The 18,243-nt window shown below is 50.3% G+C and overlaps 1 protein-coding gene across 1 annotated transcript; it reads left to right on the forward strand.

Moving 5' to 3' along the window:
* The first annotated feature begins 2,061 nt into the window (after nt 1–2,061).
* Nucleotides 2,062–16,159, forward strand: TNFSF15 (TNF superfamily member 15). Its single transcript, XM_053996037.1, has 4 exons — nt 2,062–2,253; nt 9,280–9,331; nt 10,014–10,061; nt 15,204–16,159. Exons 1-4 carry the CDS (start codon nt 2,062–2,064, stop codon nt 15,629–15,631), a joined length of 720 nt encoding a protein of 239 aa, XP_053852012.1. The 3' UTR covers nt 15,632–16,159.
* Nucleotides 16,160–18,243: the final 2,084 nt, after the last annotated feature.

Below are 18,243 nucleotides of genomic sequence, written 5' to 3' on the forward strand. Positions count from 1 at the left end.
GAGAGCCCACCTGCAGAGCTGCCCCAGCCCTGGCCCAGCACAGGGAGGAGCTGGAGCTGCTGCAGAGATCCAGAGCAGGCACCAGGGGATCAGAGGGATGGAGCAGCTCTGCTGGGAGGGAAGGCTGGCACAGCTGGCATTGTTCACCTGGAGAGGAGAAACTTTGGGGTGACCTCAGTGGCCTTGCAGGGCCTGAAGGAGACAACAGGAAAGATGGAGAGAGACTGTCCCAGGACCTGGAGTGACAAGACAAGGGACCATGGTTTCAAATTGCCAGAGGGCAGGGCTGGATGGGATATTGGGAAGGAATTGTTCCCTGGGAGGGTGGGCAGGCCCTGGCACAGGGTGCCCAGAGCAGCTGTGGCTGCCCCTGGACCCCTGGCAGTGTCCAAGGCCAGGCTGGAGCAGCCTGGGGCAGTGGAAGGTGTCCCTGCCCATGGCAGGGCGTGGAGCTAGGGGACCTTTAAGATCCCTTCCAACCCAAACCATTCCAGGATTCTCTCTTATTTCCCTAAACCTCCTGCTTTTTGCTATTTCTTGCTTACTCTTTCCTACTTTCTCTTTCTCTGGTCTCTTCCCTCTCTGCTCTGCTGGCAAGGATCCCCTTCTTGCTGCTGGCAGCCTCAATCAGCCTCGCTGACCAAACCACATGTTCTGCTCAGAGCATGACTTGGAGCTCTGCAGAACATCAAGAGCTGTTCCCAACTATTGCAATAGGAAGATTTTTCCCATGTCATTGAAGTGAGAAGAGCTGGCTGAATTTTTATGTTCTAGACAGCCTGGGACATGAGAAAATAGTTTTCTTTCTTTGCTCTTATTTTTTAAAAGCCTAAATCTGAAAAGCTTTTCATGGGGAGGTGGGGGAAACCAAATCTCTCTCACTAAAAATAGTGTTGAAGTTTCCAGCCTGTTTCTCTACTCAGGGAAAAAGGAGAAGTTCCTGCACATCACTGTGTGTGCACATTCACCTCAACAAAAGTTTCTGTTTTAATGAGAACTTTCCTGGGGACAAAAAAAAAAAAAATTTTCAACAGTCTGGGCAAGTCTAAATGGCAGCATCTGCATGCCAAGCACTTCCTAAATGAGTGGATTTCCTTGGGGAGGGTGGGCTGCTGCAGAGTGGCAGGGAGCAAGGAAGGAACTTTCCTGGGATACAGGAACCCCTTCCAGCTGGACATCGGCTGCCAGCAGAGCTTGTTCCTCCCGTCTGAGCTGCTGCCCAGCTCCAGAGGATCTCCACAGGCTGCAGCCCCTCTCTGCTGTCAGGGATAGCAGCTGTCAGCCAAGTAACACTGACATCATTTTTCCCCCAAGTACAGTAAAATCACACTTGTCCAAGCAGCAATAAGAGACTCCTGTGAGAGCACAACGTTTTGTTAAGATTTTTAATTAAGATGGTTTGGGAGAAGATGAGCCCCAGAGCAGGCAAACATCCGATTTTGGGCCTAAGCCCCGATGGTTTGGTGCAAAAGGTGCACATTGAGCAACGGGAAGCCTCTTGTGAATTCTGCTAAAATGAGGGGATGAAGCAACACTTCAGAGAACCGGACCCGTTCTTTGGGGTCACTTGCTTCCTGTCCTCTCACCTTCCCCAAAAGCCTCTTTCTCTGGGAAAGAAGAAACTGCCGGGCTCCGCTCGCCTCTGCCTCTCGCTCTCCCCCTGCTTCTCACTTTCACTCCCATCGGTTTCACGTTCCCTCTGCCAGGCGGAAAATCTTGCGGAGCTGATGCAGCCCGGCAGCAGCAGCAGCAGCAGCAGCAGCAGGGTTGATCCTGGTTCCGCCCACCGGGACTTTCCTGGCTTCCTCCTGCAGGGAGCGGGGGGAGCAGGAGCGGTCGGAGGCAGGAGCCGGCCCCGGCAGCGCGGGGAGCGCTCCCGCTGCTCCTGCCGGGTTTCTATTGTAGGCGGCGCATTCCTCGGGAGGGAGGGAGGGTGTGCGCGCCGGTGCCTTCCCACACTCGGGACAGCTCTTATTTAATGGGGGTCTCCATGCAGGGCAGGCGCCACAGGAGGTTTGGCGGTGCCCGGCTGCCCCGCAGGACGAGCCCGGCGCTGCTGCCATGGACAGCGTGCTGGAGATGGGCGCGGAGGCTGCCGGCAGCGGGCACGGCGCCGGGATGCGCCTCCGCCAGGATCTCAGGAGGATCCGCTGCGCGCTGCTGCTCTGCCTGCTGGCCGTGCTGCTGCTCATGCTGCCCACAGCCTACCTGCTGGTCGGGAACCTGCGAGCGCCCAGCTCCTGCGGCAGCCAGGTAAGGCACGGCCGCACCTGAGTCCCCGTCCGCGCCTCGGAACGGAGCCGCTGTGGAGTGCTTTTAGTGCTCTTTATGAATTTCTCGTGTTCGAGGGCACGTGTGAGGCTCGCTGTTGCATTCCTTCTTCCTCACCCTGAGGATAAAGCTGATTATTGCTCGTTCTTTTTGACTAACGGTTCCTCACTTTCACTGGGGTTACGAGCAGAGTAAATGGCTTTGGAACTTTTATTGCCGTGCTGCAGGGAATGCTTTAAAAATCACTGATTTCTGCCAGATTTTTGACACTATGGCTCATTTCCCTCTCTTCTTTTGGGTTAAATCTGTGGCTTCCTCTCGCAGTGTCTGGTTTCAGGAGTACATGACTTTAAAACTTTTATTGCTGTGCCGCAGGGAATGCTTAAAAAAAAAAAAAAAAAAAAAAAACACTGCTTGGTGGAAATCACTGTCTGTGCACTCATTTCTGCCAGATTTTTGATGCTATGGGTCATTTCCCTCCCTTCTTTTGGGTTAAATCTGTGGCTTCCCCTTGCAGTGTCTGGTTTCAGGGAGATCTGCTGATGTCAGTGGGTCAGTCACCCGTCACTGGGCTGACAGCTACAGCTCTGGTGGATAATTAATTATTATTAATGTGAACTTCTGAAGAGACAGTTAAGAGAGTCTGACCCTAAACTTTGCATCATGTTTTTAATTCCCCATTAAAACTCTCTCTCACTTCAGGGCTCTTCTCAGCTCTTCTCCTTTGCCCGAGAGCTACTCTCACTTTGCTCCCAGCCATACAAAATTCTGCTCTGCTGCTTCCAACCCTCTTCCACACTGCTCCATTCCTCCTGCAAGTGCTTATTCCCACGGGAGGCCGTGAGTTCAGCAGAAACACCCCATGGTGAATTAAGCTTTGAATTTTAGCTTCAGGTCTGAAATTCCACAGTTAATCAGCAGGATTAAGGGCCCCAGAAAGGGGGGTTGGTTTTCAGTGGTCTCGAAGGCAGGTTTGTCACCTGGCTCACGTTTAGCCCGGGGATGTTTAGGGAGGGTGAGAGCCGCGGCCGCGCCTCCGCTGGTGGCTCCCAGGGCTGTGCTGGCCCCGCTGTGACCCCGAGGCTGCTCTGCCCGGGTGACGCCGAGCTCAGGCTGCAGCATCCTCTGTCTGACCTGGCTCTAACCTGGTGCAGCCCCTCGGGCTGTTAAATCTGGCAATTCCTTGAGGGTGTGAGCTGTGATGCTGCCCTGACTTTGTCACTACCATCAGTTCCAGCTGTAGAAACCCAGGCTGCCCTACCTGCAGGTGCCAGAGCACAGCTTTCTTCAGGGGCTGGGCACGATCTGAGAGGATCTGGGGGCCTTCAGTTCCAGAAATGTGAAATTACAGCAGAGCAGAGACTGAAGGTGGAGGAGCTTGGAAAGCTGGGATCTTGGGGGTAAAATTCATGAGGTGCTTTGGGCATCCTCTGCTGCTGCTCTGGGTTTGTTTGTGTCCCACAAGAGAAGAACAGCTCAGTCTTGAAATCTTGGAGTGGAAGAATAATCACATGTTAACTTCTTTAATCAATCCAATGCGTTCCTGGATCATGACCCTATTGGCAGGGTTAGCAGAGAAAAGGTTTTTTTTATGAGTGGGTTTGGCTTCTTAAGAGGAAGAGCACAACGTAAAGGGTCAGAATTGCAATGCTGGTGTGCATTCCCATGCACCTGCTCCCAGTTAGGAACACGTCATATTTCCACAATGATGTTACGAGGTGATCAGATGAGTTACAAGCTCTGCGAGTCCCAGGGAGGAAGAGGAAGGTCACTGGGGCTGGCGGGGTGCCCTGGGTGCCGTGGGAGGAGCTGCACCTCAGCTGGGCCCTGCCTGCTCCCCATTTTTCATTCACTCTGCTGCTCTCTGTGCTCGTCGGTGTTGTCCAGCAGGACAGCACAGAGGGGTGGATGTCTCTGCCTGTGTGGCTGGCTCTGAATGCCCCAAAGAGCCATATCCCCCAGGAGCCTGCAGGTTCAGGGTGGTTCAGTCCCTGGGAATATTTCTGGGCATAAAAGCTCTCAGGAAAATGTCTTTTTGCATTTCCTTCCGCATTCAAAGTTTGCTAAATGGCTCCGTCCTCATGTGCCCCATTGGATCGGGACTTTTGGGACCAGCCGTGAGTGGCAGAGCTCTCTGGGGCACTGGTTTTGGGGTGTGGGTGCCCTGGGCACTGTGGGATGAGTGGGCAGCCCTGAGTTTGCCCGAGATGAGTATTGGCCTCCTGACCCTTGCAGCCCATGGGAGGAGTCCTCTGGTTGCCCCACAGAGCTCTGCTCACGCACGATTGTCACCTTCGAGTGCTCTGGGGACACTCCTGGGAGGAGGGAGGGACTCAGCAGGCGAGGAGCAGATGGAGTGAATTCCTGAGTCCTTCCTGGAGCAAGGAGGAGAAGGGAAGCCCGGGAAGGTTTGTGCAACAGGGGAGTGTCCCTGGGCACGCTGCCCGCAGGGCGAGGCACGTTGGTCATCCCTGCCTCGCCGTGGGTGCACGTGGTGTCACCTGGTGCCTCTGAAGGGATGCAGACTCATCTCTTTCGCTGGAAATGTCCCTTTCAGGAAAAAGGACAGCAAGTTATGTCACTACAGCAACATGTGTTGGTCACCATGTGTGTCATGCTGCGATGCATCTTGAATGAATAATGCCAGTCTGGTGATGGTTTTCCCTGGACACCTTCTAGGCTCCATCCACTGCTCCTTTGGGAAAGAGAAATTACTTTCTTTTGTGCTTCAGTCCAGAGTGAGGAGAGGAAAAAGGGTTTTTCAAACCAGAACACGTGGCCTGTGTTACTAGCAGAAAATCTATATTAAGGCCTGCTGGAGGAAGGGCCATCCTTCCTCAAAGGGAAGCCAAGTTTTGGGCTGAGTTCCAAAAACCATCAATGGAATGGCACAGGAGAGCAGCTCTGGCTGCCTCAGCATCCCACTCAGCAGAGCAGCAAGTCCCGTGGCCTGGAGAAGTTGGTATTTGGGTTTATTTTTCATGGCATCCTTGGCACGTCAGGGCCACAAGCAGCATAAAGAGGAATTCCAAACCCTGTCCCAAGGGTTGGACATGCAGCTGTGTGCCAGGTCTGTGCCATGTCAGCTGGCAGTGGAGAAGGGACCTGAGGAACTGGAAAATCCCAGAGGCTCCACCTGGATCTTGCCGGAAAGCTGGCAACAAATCCCACAAAGGAAGGAGAACCCCAAAAGGCTTCCTGATCTTTGGGGAAGGAGAAATGCCTGGGGAGGAGCAGCAAGCACACCTGGATGGGCCCAGGTGTTGGGATTCCCCTTCCAAAGGAGCACCAGTTAAATCCCTGCCTGGCCACTGCTGCTGGATGCAGATGTTCCTTGTGGGCACATGCCTTGGGTACAGCATTCCACTAGGCAGCAAAATGTTCAGATTGAAGCCAGTTTTTACTGGCACAGACCAGTTCCTGCCAAAAATTCCCAGCCCAGGCCATGCAGCATCTCGGGAGTTAGAAAAGATTGGGTTTATGTAGTGCAGATGGGCTGCAGAGATCCTCCCTGTGAGGCAGTGCTGGAGATGGAGTGCCTGGAGGAGCTGGGGCTTTTCTGCTTACCAGTCCCTCTGCCTGCAGTGCCAGCTGCTCTTGCCATGCCACTGGATAGCAGCCCTTCTTTTTGGGCTTAGCAATACCTGGATGTAAATGCACCGGGGCTTTTTGCACATTTGTGGTACCAGAAGTGTTCAGCACACAGCAATCCCCGGGGTCATTAGAGCTGCCTGTCCAAATATCTGTGAGTCAGCTCAAGGTGGAATTTTCAACATCACTCAGTGGTTGGGCTCTCTACAGTAACCAAAGGGAAAATTGAAGCTGTGAACTTTTCAGAACCACAGCTGAGCAGGAAAGGGAAAATAGAGAAAAGCAGTGATGGTGTGAATGTTCTCTCTATTGTCTCAATTCTCCCTCCCCATCAATGCACAACACCTGTGCCTATTCAGGACAAGTATTTGTGATACCTGGTCATTATGCAGCATTGCTACTGCTAAAACATCTTCTGTAGGAGATTTGTATTTATATTTACACCTTTATGAGAGCACAATTAGGAAAAAAAAAGAACAGCCATACCTTTGCCCAGCAACAGAATAATTTCACACCTTGCTGTGTCCCCCTGCTCTGTCTGCTCTGTCCTTCAGCATCTCTGAATGCAGCTCCTGCACCTGGAGTTTCCAGCTGGATTTCTTAGGAAACAAGTAAATTTAGGTTTAAACAAAACCTTTTCATTATCTTTTATAAAGAAGCAGAATTCTTCTTGCTCTCCTTCCCATTTTCCTGCCACCTCTGTTTGGATTGCAACATCCAAGTTTATACAAGGAATTTCAGCAGAAGTTAAGCTTCAAGTGTGTAAACAGTTCCACAGAAGTTGCATTCTCAAATATAGGTTTGGGATTGATTTTTTTTTTTTTTCCTGGCTGCAGAATCCTTAGAGAATAGAATCACTGATGAGAATTAGTCACTTGGGAAATAGGTAGGAAATGCCACACAAGGAATGTGTAAATATACTCCTAGGTGGATACACCTGGCTGAAAGCCAGGGGAGTCTGAGGGAAATCCTTAATTCTGACCTTGTGCTTCCCACCAGGGCAGGGACAAAGTCACCAGGCTGTGGCTGAGTCACATCAACAGGGCACTCATGGTTAGTCACCACAGAAAGCAGCACTTTGAAACTCCTCACACACAGTGAAAGGCTCAGAAATCTCCTGGACAGCACAGCACCAATTTTCCCTCAGCCCCACACTGGAAGTTCACACCAGTCTCTGCCAGGAGGCTGCTGGGGCTGAGCCACACATCTGTGTACAGGTGGGCAAGGGAATACAAAACAAAACAAAACAAAACAAAAAAAAAAAAAAAAAAAAAAAAAAAAAAAAAAAAAAAAAAAGAGAGAATTTTCCCTACTGTTTTCCTTCTCCATTTTTTTCCCACCACACCAGAGCAGCTATTTTAGAAATGACTGTTTTCTGCAGGAGCACACGGATGTTTACTTCCAGTAAAACATTAAACTATTTTTGGGTTTCCTGGAGCAGCCAGCAGCCCCCAACCCCAGGCAGGCTGACTTTCCTTCCACAAATATTCCCCTTCCCCAGCCAATATAAATTATCTATTTGCTCCTTCTCCTGCAGTGTTTGAAGCTGTGTGAGGCACAGCCAGCAGGAGCCAGCTTCAGCATCTAGATATTGATATTGTTTCCTTTATTTTTGGGCAAAGTGCCTCAAATACTTTGCTATGAGCTGACCAGGGGTGGTTTATTCAGTTTATTCAGCTTATTCAGTTTATTCAGTGTGGTTTTGGTGTCTGCCCATAAAACACACCGTGCCAGCCCTGTGTGCTCCTGAAAGATGTTCTGGGATGGGGGTTCCTGACAGCTCTGAGGTCAGCCCTGAGGGTCAATCCTGTGGGTCAGCCCTGAGGGTCAGCACAATGCAGGCTTCTCCAAGGGCTGCTCCTCACAGCCCTGCGAGGCCGGATGCAGAGGCAGCATCCCCCACCATGCCCAGAACCCCCCAGCACCCCCCAGCATCCCCACCATCCCCCAGCATCCCCCAGCATCCCAAAGCATCCCACAGCATCCCCCACCATCCCAAAGCATCCCACAGCATCCCCCAGCATCCCACAACATCCCACAGCATCTCCAGCATCCCCCAGCATCCCACAGCATCCCCAGCATCCCAAAGCATCCCACAGCATCCCCCATCATCCCCCAGCATCCCAAAGCATCCCACAGCATCCCCCAGCATCCCACAGCATCCCAAAGCATCCCACAGCATCCCCCAGCATCCCACAACATCCCACAGCATCTCCAGCATCCCAAAGCATCCCACAGCATCCCCCAGCATCCCCACCATCCCCCAGCATCCCACAGCATCCCAAAGCATCCCACAGCATCCCCCATCATCCCACAGCATCCCCAGCATCCCAAAACATCCCCCACCATCTCCCAGCACCCCCAGCACCCCCAGCATCCCAAAGCATCCCAAAACATCCCCCACCATCCCCCAGCATCCCCAGCACCCCCGCATCCCAAAGCATCCCCCAGCATCCCACAACATCCCACAACATCCCCAGCATCCCAAATCATCCCCCACCATCTCCCAGCACCCCCAGCACCCCCGGCACGCTCCCTCTGGAGCTGCCAGGGCACGCAGCCCCGGCCGTGCCGTGCCCGGGTGGCTCAGGAGGTGCAGCAGGTGACTCAGGAGCAGCAGGTGGCCCAGGTGACTCAGGAGCAGCAGGTGGCCCAGGTGACTCAGGAGCAGCAGGTGACCCAGGGCACGGTGTGACAGGCACAGTTCTTCCCCGGAGCTGCTGGAGCTCGGTGGCAGCAGGGCAGGGCCCAGGGCCATTTCCTGCCTGGGGGGAATGGGAGTGTCCAGCTCCAGAAGGGAATTGCAGAGGAGAGGAAGGATGAGCCTTCCCCAGAGCAGCAGAGCTCACCCTGCAGCTGCTCCCTCGGCTCTGCTCAGCTCCTGCCTCCCCAGGAGGTCCCCCAGAATTCCACACAGACCCAAGGAACAGGCTTGGTCCGGGTGCAGGACAAAAGGCAGGTGGAGCTGATCCACCTCAGTCTCTCTGCTGCTGTTGTGGAGAGCCTTTGCTCCTGTAAGGGCTCAGAGCTGCCCTGCCTTGAGGAGAATCTCTCGCTCTGCTCTGCTTGCTGTGCCTGGACTGAGGGCAGGAGAGGCTCCAAGCAGCAGTGCTGGACAGTCGCCATCCCCGCATGGCTGGCTCACGCTGGCCACTCTGCTGCTGCTCTCCCAGCTGTGCCAAGGCCTTGTCCAGCTCAGAATCTAACAAACCTCCCCCAGGGTCCTGGAGCCCTGTCAGAGATGAAGGCAGTTCTAAACGAACAGCAGAAATGCTTTGCAGTGAAGCAAAGATGTGTCAGGGCTCACCTGTTTGCCAAAATGCTCCATCTGAATTCACTGATGTTATTGAAGCTGTTCATGTTCATGATAATTCACACAAATCCCTCTGAGCTGACTCCTGTCGCTGTCCCCTGCAGGTCACAGAGGAGAGGGGCTCTCACTTTCTGAAGCAACGAGCAGTGGCTGCTGGTGAGTTTGCCACCCTTTCCCCTCCACTGTTGCAATCCCAGCACACCTCCCCACTGCCCTCTGCCTCACCACCACAATCCCTGCCAGACAAACCAGTCAGGGCACACTGGGGGAGAAGATGCAGGGAGATAACTGTGGGCAGAGCGAAATGGGAGGATTTCTAACCCCGGGCTATCAAAGCTGTGCAGGCACAGGCTTCCCCCACAAATTTGCAGGGTCAGCGGGACTCCCTGAAGCACGAGCAGGGATTTGGGAGCCCGTGCTGCTCACACTTCCCCTCTGTTCACCCTCCAGCAGTTCAGGACACAGCCACAATGTGCCCTGTTGGTGCTGCAGCAGCCCTGACAAACTCCCTCGTTTGCATTTTATCACCTCAGGGGTGTCAGTGAGAGATCACAGCAAATCATTCCCCACTCTGCAGAAGGGAGAGGGCCTGCACATTTCCTCTTGGAAATGCACCCCCAGAGGGTGCTGGCACTGCCCAGGCTCCCCAGGGAATGGGCATGGCCCCGAGGCTGCCAGAGCTCCAGGGGTGCCCAGGGTGGGGTTGTTGGGGGCTCTGGGCAGCGCCAGGGGCTGGGCTGGGTCATCCTGTGGGTCCCTTCCAGCTCAGGATATTCTGTGATTTTATTATTGGACAGCAGCAAACATCCTCACACCATTTTTTTCCCTTTTCCCTCAGTGACAGACACACTTTCCAGCGCAGAGAAGCCACGAGCTCACCTGACAGGTAATTCTTGTTCACAACTAAATCCATTTTACAGCCAATGTTGTGGTTCAGTAACCTTGGTCTGTGTGGATCTGATAGGAGCAGGTGTTGCAGGAAACATGGGGAGCAGAATAATCAGCTTTGCCTTGTGGAGCATGCCAGAGTGAGTGCAGTGTGTCTGTAGGAGAGGGCCCACGAAGGGACAGCTGACAGAAATGTCACTTTTCCAAGCTGTTTCTTTTATTGAATGACCAGCTTTTGTAACTGAACTGGACCAGGTACCTAATGTCTCAGTGATCTGCTGAATCCTCCAGAAAAGGCAGGGAAGGAGCTCATGTGAGACCTCGTGGAGCAGTGAATTGGCAAGAATTACAAGTTTTGGAGCAAAATCAGATCAAATCAGGCCGGTTTTATTTTATTTTTCTGCAAGGCCTGACTCAGACCACACACACCATATTCCTATAAATCCTCCCTCCTGTTTTCAGTGAGATAATCTCTAACACATTTCAGAGCAAGCAGGGAAAGGGTAACTCCAAGCTGAGCCCTCCAAGCTTTTATGTTGTCTTAGGAAGGTGCCATCACAAATCCTATCAGGGTGGGCTGCCAGACCTTTCCAAAGAGCTCCCAGGCCTTTCCAAAGAGTTATCATGCCTTTCCAAGAGGTTTCCGTGCCTTTCCCAAGAGTTTCCATGCCTTTCCCAAGAGTTTCCATGCCTTTCCAAGGGGCTGCCAGCATCTCCAAGGTTCCCATATCACCACCTCAGCCTTGAAGCTCCACCCACATGGAAAATTTAGGTATTCCCAGAGAAAAGTTCCTGTCTGGTTCCAGTGTGGCTGGAGTGAGTGCCAAAGGGTTTTCCAGCTGGCCTGAGGCCATTTATCCCTCTCCAAAGTACAGCTCACTGCACAGGTCTCCCCAACACCCCAGGGTGCATTTTGTAACTTGAAAACTGCAGGAAGTGCGGGGATGTTTCTCTCAAACCCTCCTGCAGAGATCCAAATCCACCCCCAGGGTCTGATCAATCTGCAGCTCAGGGCTGATGCATTTCCCAGCAGAATTTCCTTTCCTTGATCCACCAGCTCCTCACTGGTGCACATCCTTGGTGCCTTTCCCTTTGGCACAGGGGTTTCTGGAGCTCCAAACCTGACCTGGTCTTGTCCACAATCACGTCTTTGCTCAAGTGCAAGTTGTGGGGAGCAAGAGGACCATGTCTGCTGTAAGGTTTTGGCTTTTTAAATCCCCCATGGCAGAGAGACCTAGAGGCTCCAGTGACTCAGAGGAGCAGCCAAAGCTCTGCTCTGCTGCTGGGAACTTCCCTGGGTTGCACAAAAACCCAGCTGCCACAGGGAAACACCCAGCAGTTTTCTCCAAATTTCTTCAGCCCCCATATTTGCAAAAATTCCTTTGCCATCATTCCCAGGCAGCCTCCCTGGGACTGTGTCCATCCTCTCTGGCATTCCACTGAGGGGCAGTCACTGCTGGCCATAGAAAGGAGTAAGAAAAGGGGAAACTTGAGGGAATTTTCTCTCTCCTTTCTGTGCTATGTAGTCATCAAGGAACCCAATATCTATGGATTATCTTTGACCCTCTCTTAGCCTGAACATGTTCCTGGTGCTTCTCCCTGTGGGAATGACTTTCCCAGCTCAACAGCACTTTGCAGGCAGAAAATATTTCCTGTTATTTTCAACTCTGTGCATAATAATATCTTGGGTTCCACCCTGGTTTTCCCTTCTCAGAAACCATGACCTGTGTATAGAAAGTGTAAAAGGAATAATTATTCTCCTGATCCTTGTTACATTCCCCCAACTCAGGTGCCTTATTCAACATGAAGGTGGCAAACTACAAATCCTGAATTGTAGGAAATCTCTTCCACGCCTTTATTCTGTCTTTTTCTAGTTTAAGGCACATCTCTTGTGAAGGTGAGAGCAGAGGAGGGAGAGGAATGAGAATTAGATGGGGTTCTTTGGGAATGCACTGATTAATTGGCAGTAGCAGAATAGCTCCATGTTTTGGTATCTGTTCCTTCATGATAAATCTTCCAGCTGCTCTTGGCCTTTTTAATTCGCACTGAGAATTTTTATTCATCCAGACTGGAACCAAGATCTCCCCTCCCTGATGACTTTACCTACTGAGATGTGCCAATACCCAGCTCAGAGCTCCCTCCAAGCCCATTTTCTCCTGTGCATTTAATGTTTATTTGGGGCTTCTCCTTGCCTTGCCATCATCCCCTCCCCAGTTATTTGGTTGGATTTGGGGTCAGGATTCAGGGCAGTGCCTGTTCCTTCTTGTCACCAGCCTGTGGCACAGTGATCAATGCTGCAGGACCTGGCTCGTGCTCCTCGTGCTGGTGTGGTCCCAAACCCACCTCTAAATCTGGGCAGAGCCTCATTTCTGCTTCCAAATTACCTTTTTTAAATCCTCAGGGCATGAACTGGAGCACCAGGGGACACAGGACCCTGCCCCACAAGGGCTTCACCACAGGCTCCAGTCTCTTGCTGAGACTCAGAGTTCAGGATTAGGCTCTGCCATTGGTGCTAAGAACTGCAGAAACCCCACAAATTCAGCACAAAATACATCCCAAATCTGACAGGCAGCAGGGATTCTCCAGCAAGGGACTGAACCAAAAGGGATTTGGGGACAGGAGAATTAAGGGATGCCAGAAATTTATAGTGTGTGTGAAAACAGAAGGAACTGTGGCAATGAATCCCTTATTAAAAGCAGATTTTAATTCCTTTAAGAATTAGCATCATAGGTATATTTGCAGGAAGTAGACCTCCAGAAATTAGGAAATAAATAAATAAGTGACAAGTACAAAGTACAGCTGCTGCTAGAAAAGGAGCTGTGCTGTATTAAAAAGCACTTGAACATTTATTTTATTCTCCTGTTACTGAAAGCATGGGAAAAAGTAATTAACTTGAAAATAGAGAGCATCAATAGAGGGAGATTCATCCTAAAAGGGAGGTTGAAGTTGTGAAACCTGACTAATTCTAAAAGTTAGCCAGTCATGCTGTTCATTTGAGATCTTATCATAGTCTATAACTAATAAAATCTATTTTATAACTAATATAAAAATTCATTGTGGAATTGAGTGTCATTGACATTTTAAATGCATCATTCTACAAGAAATGAATATTTCACAGGCAGCTTCTCTTCAAGTTTCCCCCAAAATTCCAGAGATGGAATAGAGCCCAGGACATTTGCTGGAAGTATTCTGATCTTTCCTCATCCTCAAACAAGATTTCCTCTGCTCTCTGAGATGAATTGCTCCAAGCTGATGCAAACCTTAGGGGGATCCAAAGCTAGCTGAGCTTTTCCCAGGGTTCAGACAGTCCCTAAACCGAGAGGTGGATGCAGATGAAGGCAGACCAGCAGCACTTTCACTTTCTTTTATTCCCCTCTCAGTGTCAAAGCTCCATTGCCTCTAACCTTTATAATATTTCTATAATTTAGCTTTCTTTGCTGTCATAATCCCTGGCTGTCTTCCCCTTCCCTGAAATACTTTCCTCATCCACTTTGCCTCCTGGGAAAAGATCAGAAGGATTTGGATACTTCAGCAGCACTAAAAAAAAAAAAAACAGGCCATTATTTCATTGTGCTACTCAGAGAATATAAAAGGAATTGCACTCCTAATAGCTTCCTGTCTCCTCATGGATTATTTCTTGTTGGAAAAGAGGGAAACAGATGCCACTGGGACATGAGCACATTCCTTTTTCTGAGTCTCATTTCACCCAGGATGGACCTAATGGTTATTGCCAAGGGAATTCCAAAGCCTTCCCTCGCCTGCATCCCATTTCCCTCCCTTCCCATGCACACACCCCCCTTCCCCAAATACTGAATAAAAATCGACTTTAAACATGAACACAAGCTCATTAAAAAGGTCTCAGTTGCTGGAACTCTGTTCCCTCAATCTTTTCTAAGCATTCATCATTCATTTTACAGGTTCATTCTAATACCTGAGATAATCTTGATGGTTTTTATCCTCTTCTCACTTGTGCTGTTTTTGCACAACAATTCTATGTGGCAGTCAGTAAAGAGCAGAGACAACTCTTGATTCCCTGCAGAAAAGCATGCAAAGGCTGAGGTTCATTGTCCTCTCTGTTGTGTGTGAGAAATCAAAGTGGTGAAGGCAATAGGGAAGCAATTCCCTAATTTTTCCCCTGCAGGCTGGGAAGCATCCTCAGCTTGGATCAGACTGATGCTGGGGTCAGGACTGGAGCTCTGCTTGTAATCAGCTCACCACAATATTGGGGAAAAAAAAGCCTGGAGGAATGTTGGGGCTGACTCCAAATGTAGCATTTTATTCCAGAAAAGCATTAAAGGAAAAAAAAAAAAAAAAGGGGGGGGGGGAAAGATGGGGATAAAAATGGTTTAAAATATATTGTGTTGCTTTGGAATTAGACCTCTTGAAGCACAGTGGGGTCTTTGGGGTTTTTGCTAAAATCCAATGACCTTGGTAAAGCTAAAGCAATTCTACAAAAGTTGTCCTTGAGAGCACTCAGGAGGAGAAGGGCTGGGGAGCCCCAGTCCCCTGAAGAAGAAGCTTGGCAGGAAGAGAAGTCCAAGTGTCTCAGTGCTTGGTGACACATCCTGGTGACCAGTGTGGGCATTTTGCAAGCTCAGCTGTGTCTTTCTAAGAAACAGAATTTCAGTGCCCCCCTTCTGAAGGAAAAGATGTTTTAGAGTGTCCTCTTCCTGTCCCCAGCCCTTAGGTACAAGCATGGTACAACTGTCCCAGTGCTGGTGTCACTTAAGGACAAGGTTTTCACTCTGGAAATGGGCGAGATGGGAAGGTGAAGCCATCTCCATTGCTTCCTAGTGCCAGGAGACTCAGCCTTGAGGAGGGACAGCTCATCCTTTGGGGTCTGACCCACAGCCAGCACCCCCAGGCACAGCTTACACTGTCAAGATCTTCCTAGAGCACCCTTGGCTTTCAGCCCTGGCAGCTCAGATCTGGACACCCAGTGGGAAAATACCACTGGACAGTTGTCCTGCCGCCCATTCAGCTCAGTTAGCAAGCTGTGAAATAAGAACATTTCTGCCCCAGCGTTTTGCTCAAACTGTTTAAATTCCTCCCCCTTTGGAGCAGAGATTTCCTGCTCCATCCACACCCCTGGCCGTGGCAACCTCACCCACCCTCCTCTCCCTCTCTCTCCCTGGTGCAGTGAAGAAGCAGGACCTGGCCAGCGCCGTGGGGAGCCACCTGCCCATCCTGCAGTGGGAAGACAAGCGAGGCCTGGCCTTCACCAAGAACAACCTGAGTTATTCCAGCAACGCCCTGGTGATTCCTGTGTCGGGGGACTACTATGTGTACGCTCAGGTCACGTTCCGAGGGCCCGTTGAGAGCAGCCACAAGACCAGCTCTGTCACTGAGATCATCACCAAGGTCACTGACAGCTACCCCGAGCCCACCCAGCTGCTGATGGGCACCAAGACCCTCAGTGAGAACGGCAATGGTTGGTTCCAGCCCATTTATTTGGGCGCTGTTGTCTCCTTGGAGGTGGGAGACAAGCTGATGGTCAATGTGAGTGACATCAAGCTGGTGGATTACACCAAGGAGCACAAAACTTTCTTTGGGGCCTTTCTGCTGTAGGGCTCTGGCAGCAGCTGGTGGGAGATCCCTCCAGGGTCATCGAGGGGATCTTGATGGATTTTGGTTTTGTGGGTGCGTGTTGGGATGAGATCTCTGCCGTTTTCCTTCTTCTTCTTCTTCTTCTTCTTCTTCTTCTTCTTCTTCTTCTTCTTCTGTGCCACCACTCCCCTGCAGCTCGCTAGAGCCTTAATTTAATGGGTAGGGAAAGGTGAAGCTGCAGGTTGAAGTGAAATAACCTCCCAAAAAAACCAACAAAAACCAACCAAAAACTAACTCAAAAAACCCCCAAAAAACCAAAAAAACCCACCCCAAAACAACAACAACAACAAAAACAACACCCCAAAACAACAAAACAAACAAACAAAAAGCAACAAAAAAAAACCACTCGAAAATATCCCCAAATAAACAAAGAAAAGCCAAAACAGAAAAATGAAAGTCATATTGGAGGAGGGGGGGGAAATGTATTTTTGAAAGCAAAAGTTGAAAGTTCTTCAAAACTTTGTAAGCTAAAGAGGAATGTTTGATACTTGTGGGTAGGAAGTTTCCTCTTGAATATTGAGCTAGGCTACGTCACTAATTCCACCTTCAATGTACAATTTCCTCAGCTCCAAAAAAAAAAAAAAAGGGTTTTTGAGCTTTCTCCAGCACTTCTGGTATAGTTTTGCATGACCCTTCTTCAGATTCTCCTTTCTAAAAGGTAATTTACTTCTCATAATTTCCTTATGAATACATTTACTCAGTACTTTGCACTAACATAAAGCTCAGGTTAATAATTAACTGCTTAATTAATCCCTTCCGACTTCCCTGTAAAGTAGATTAAAATTATGTCTTGTGCTTTGCAGCAGCTACTTGAGATTTTTGGTTTTTCCAAAAAAATTGTTTACAGTTCTCTAAGTCCATATACAGCCTCAAAATATTCTGGAAAAGATCTAGGGAACTCACAAAACACTTTCTGTTTCAGCATGGAAGTGGAATGTCCCCTCCAGGTCCTAACTTTAGGATAACAGAAAAAAAAAAAAAAAAAAAACAAAACAAAAAAAAAAAACAGGGTAGAGAGAGAGACACGGAGCAAAATTTTGCACGGTTTTAAATCAGCCACCGAAATTTTGGGAGAAAACCTCTGCAATGTTTTGCTTTCCATTATATTTAATGCAAAGCAAATGCAACTGAAGAAATCACTGCCTGGGCTCCAGCCACAGCTGATGGTGGCCTCTGACCCCAAGGGACTCCCCAGCCTTGCCCTGGGTGAAGGTTGGCCACCAGCTGTCCCCACACAAGGCTCAATGATCCAAAGACACGACCCTGGTGGAGCTCAGGGCTGTTGAACCTTGCACTTACTCATTTCCACAGATCTTTCTGCCTCTCAGGGAAATTCCCATTTCCCCCTCCCCTCCCACAGCAAACACATCTCCAGCAGTGGCTCAGGACCCTCACGGATTTGGACTTTACACCCTGAGCAGCCCAGAGGTCTCACAGCCAAGCACCCGCCCCCCAGCCACCTCCAGGCTCCCCTCTCTGCAGCTCTTCCCTGCCTTCACCTCCTTGGATTTCCTCCATTTCTCCACTTCTCGCCCAGAAATGACAGCAAGGCTTTGTTGCCTGAGCTGATGTTTCCACTCAGAGCCGTGGTGGAGCCCCAGGTCCTCCCATCAGCAGTGGGGAATTGCAGCACTGGGGGTGAGGAGCTGGGTCTGGGCACAGGCTTTGTAGTGGGGACAACCCTGTCTGAGGTCCTGCAGCTTTGTCCATGGCAAGCCCCTTCCCACCAGGAGACCTTTTATTGCTCTGGGAAGATCGGCTTGAGCTGACAAGAAGTCAGTGGGGCAGCTGGAGCAGGGAGAGAGGCCAAGGAGATTGGGAAGGGAGGAGAGGAGCAGAGCAGGAGGAGGGAAGGTCCAGGCAGCACCAGGATCTCTTCATTGGTGTAAGGACCTTCCTGCTGACGTGGTAGGTCTTTTGTGGTAAATCATCTCAAAACGGTGGCTTTTTGCCCATTACTCCCTATCCTGCAGTTCCTGGATCCCACAGTCTCAGTCCTTCCCTGTTTTAGGCACATCGCAACAGCCAGGACTTTGTCACCCTGCCCTGCCCTCTATTCCTGCTTCCAGATTTTCCTTGAGTCTCATCACTGAGTGTTGGCCCCTGACATAACTCTGCCTATTAGGGGACCTTGACAAATTTCCTGCCTCAAAACCTCATCCCAGTTTGGCTTCCCATCCTTTCTTTGACTCATCCTTCACCTTCCCCACATCCACATCTCAGCTGTTCTCTTGAGCCCTTGCTCCCTCCTGCCTTCCTGGCCCTGTCCATTAGGTGCAAGGACACTTCTTTGTCCAAATGCCATTTTTTACACTCAATTTCTCCAGCCCACAAAGAAAACTGACATCTCAAAATAGGTTTGGATTGGAGAAAGTAAATTTAATTATCCTGCAGGCAGATGGAAACACTCTGAGTCAAGGGATCCTCCTATGCCTTAATGATCCAGATCACTTCCATCTTTGAGTCCTTATTCCTGTTTTATCTCCACCTGCTCATCCTAGTTTTTTAAGCTGGGTCTGGAGCAGTTATTCCCCAGTTATCCATTCAGTGCTTTGCACACACGACCTCAGTCT

The sequence above is a fragment of the Vidua macroura genome, chromosome 21, assembly GCF_024509145.1.
Source record: "Vidua macroura isolate BioBank_ID:100142 chromosome 21, ASM2450914v1, whole genome shotgun sequence".
NCBI lineage: Eukaryota > Metazoa > Chordata > Aves > Passeriformes > Viduidae > Vidua > Vidua macroura.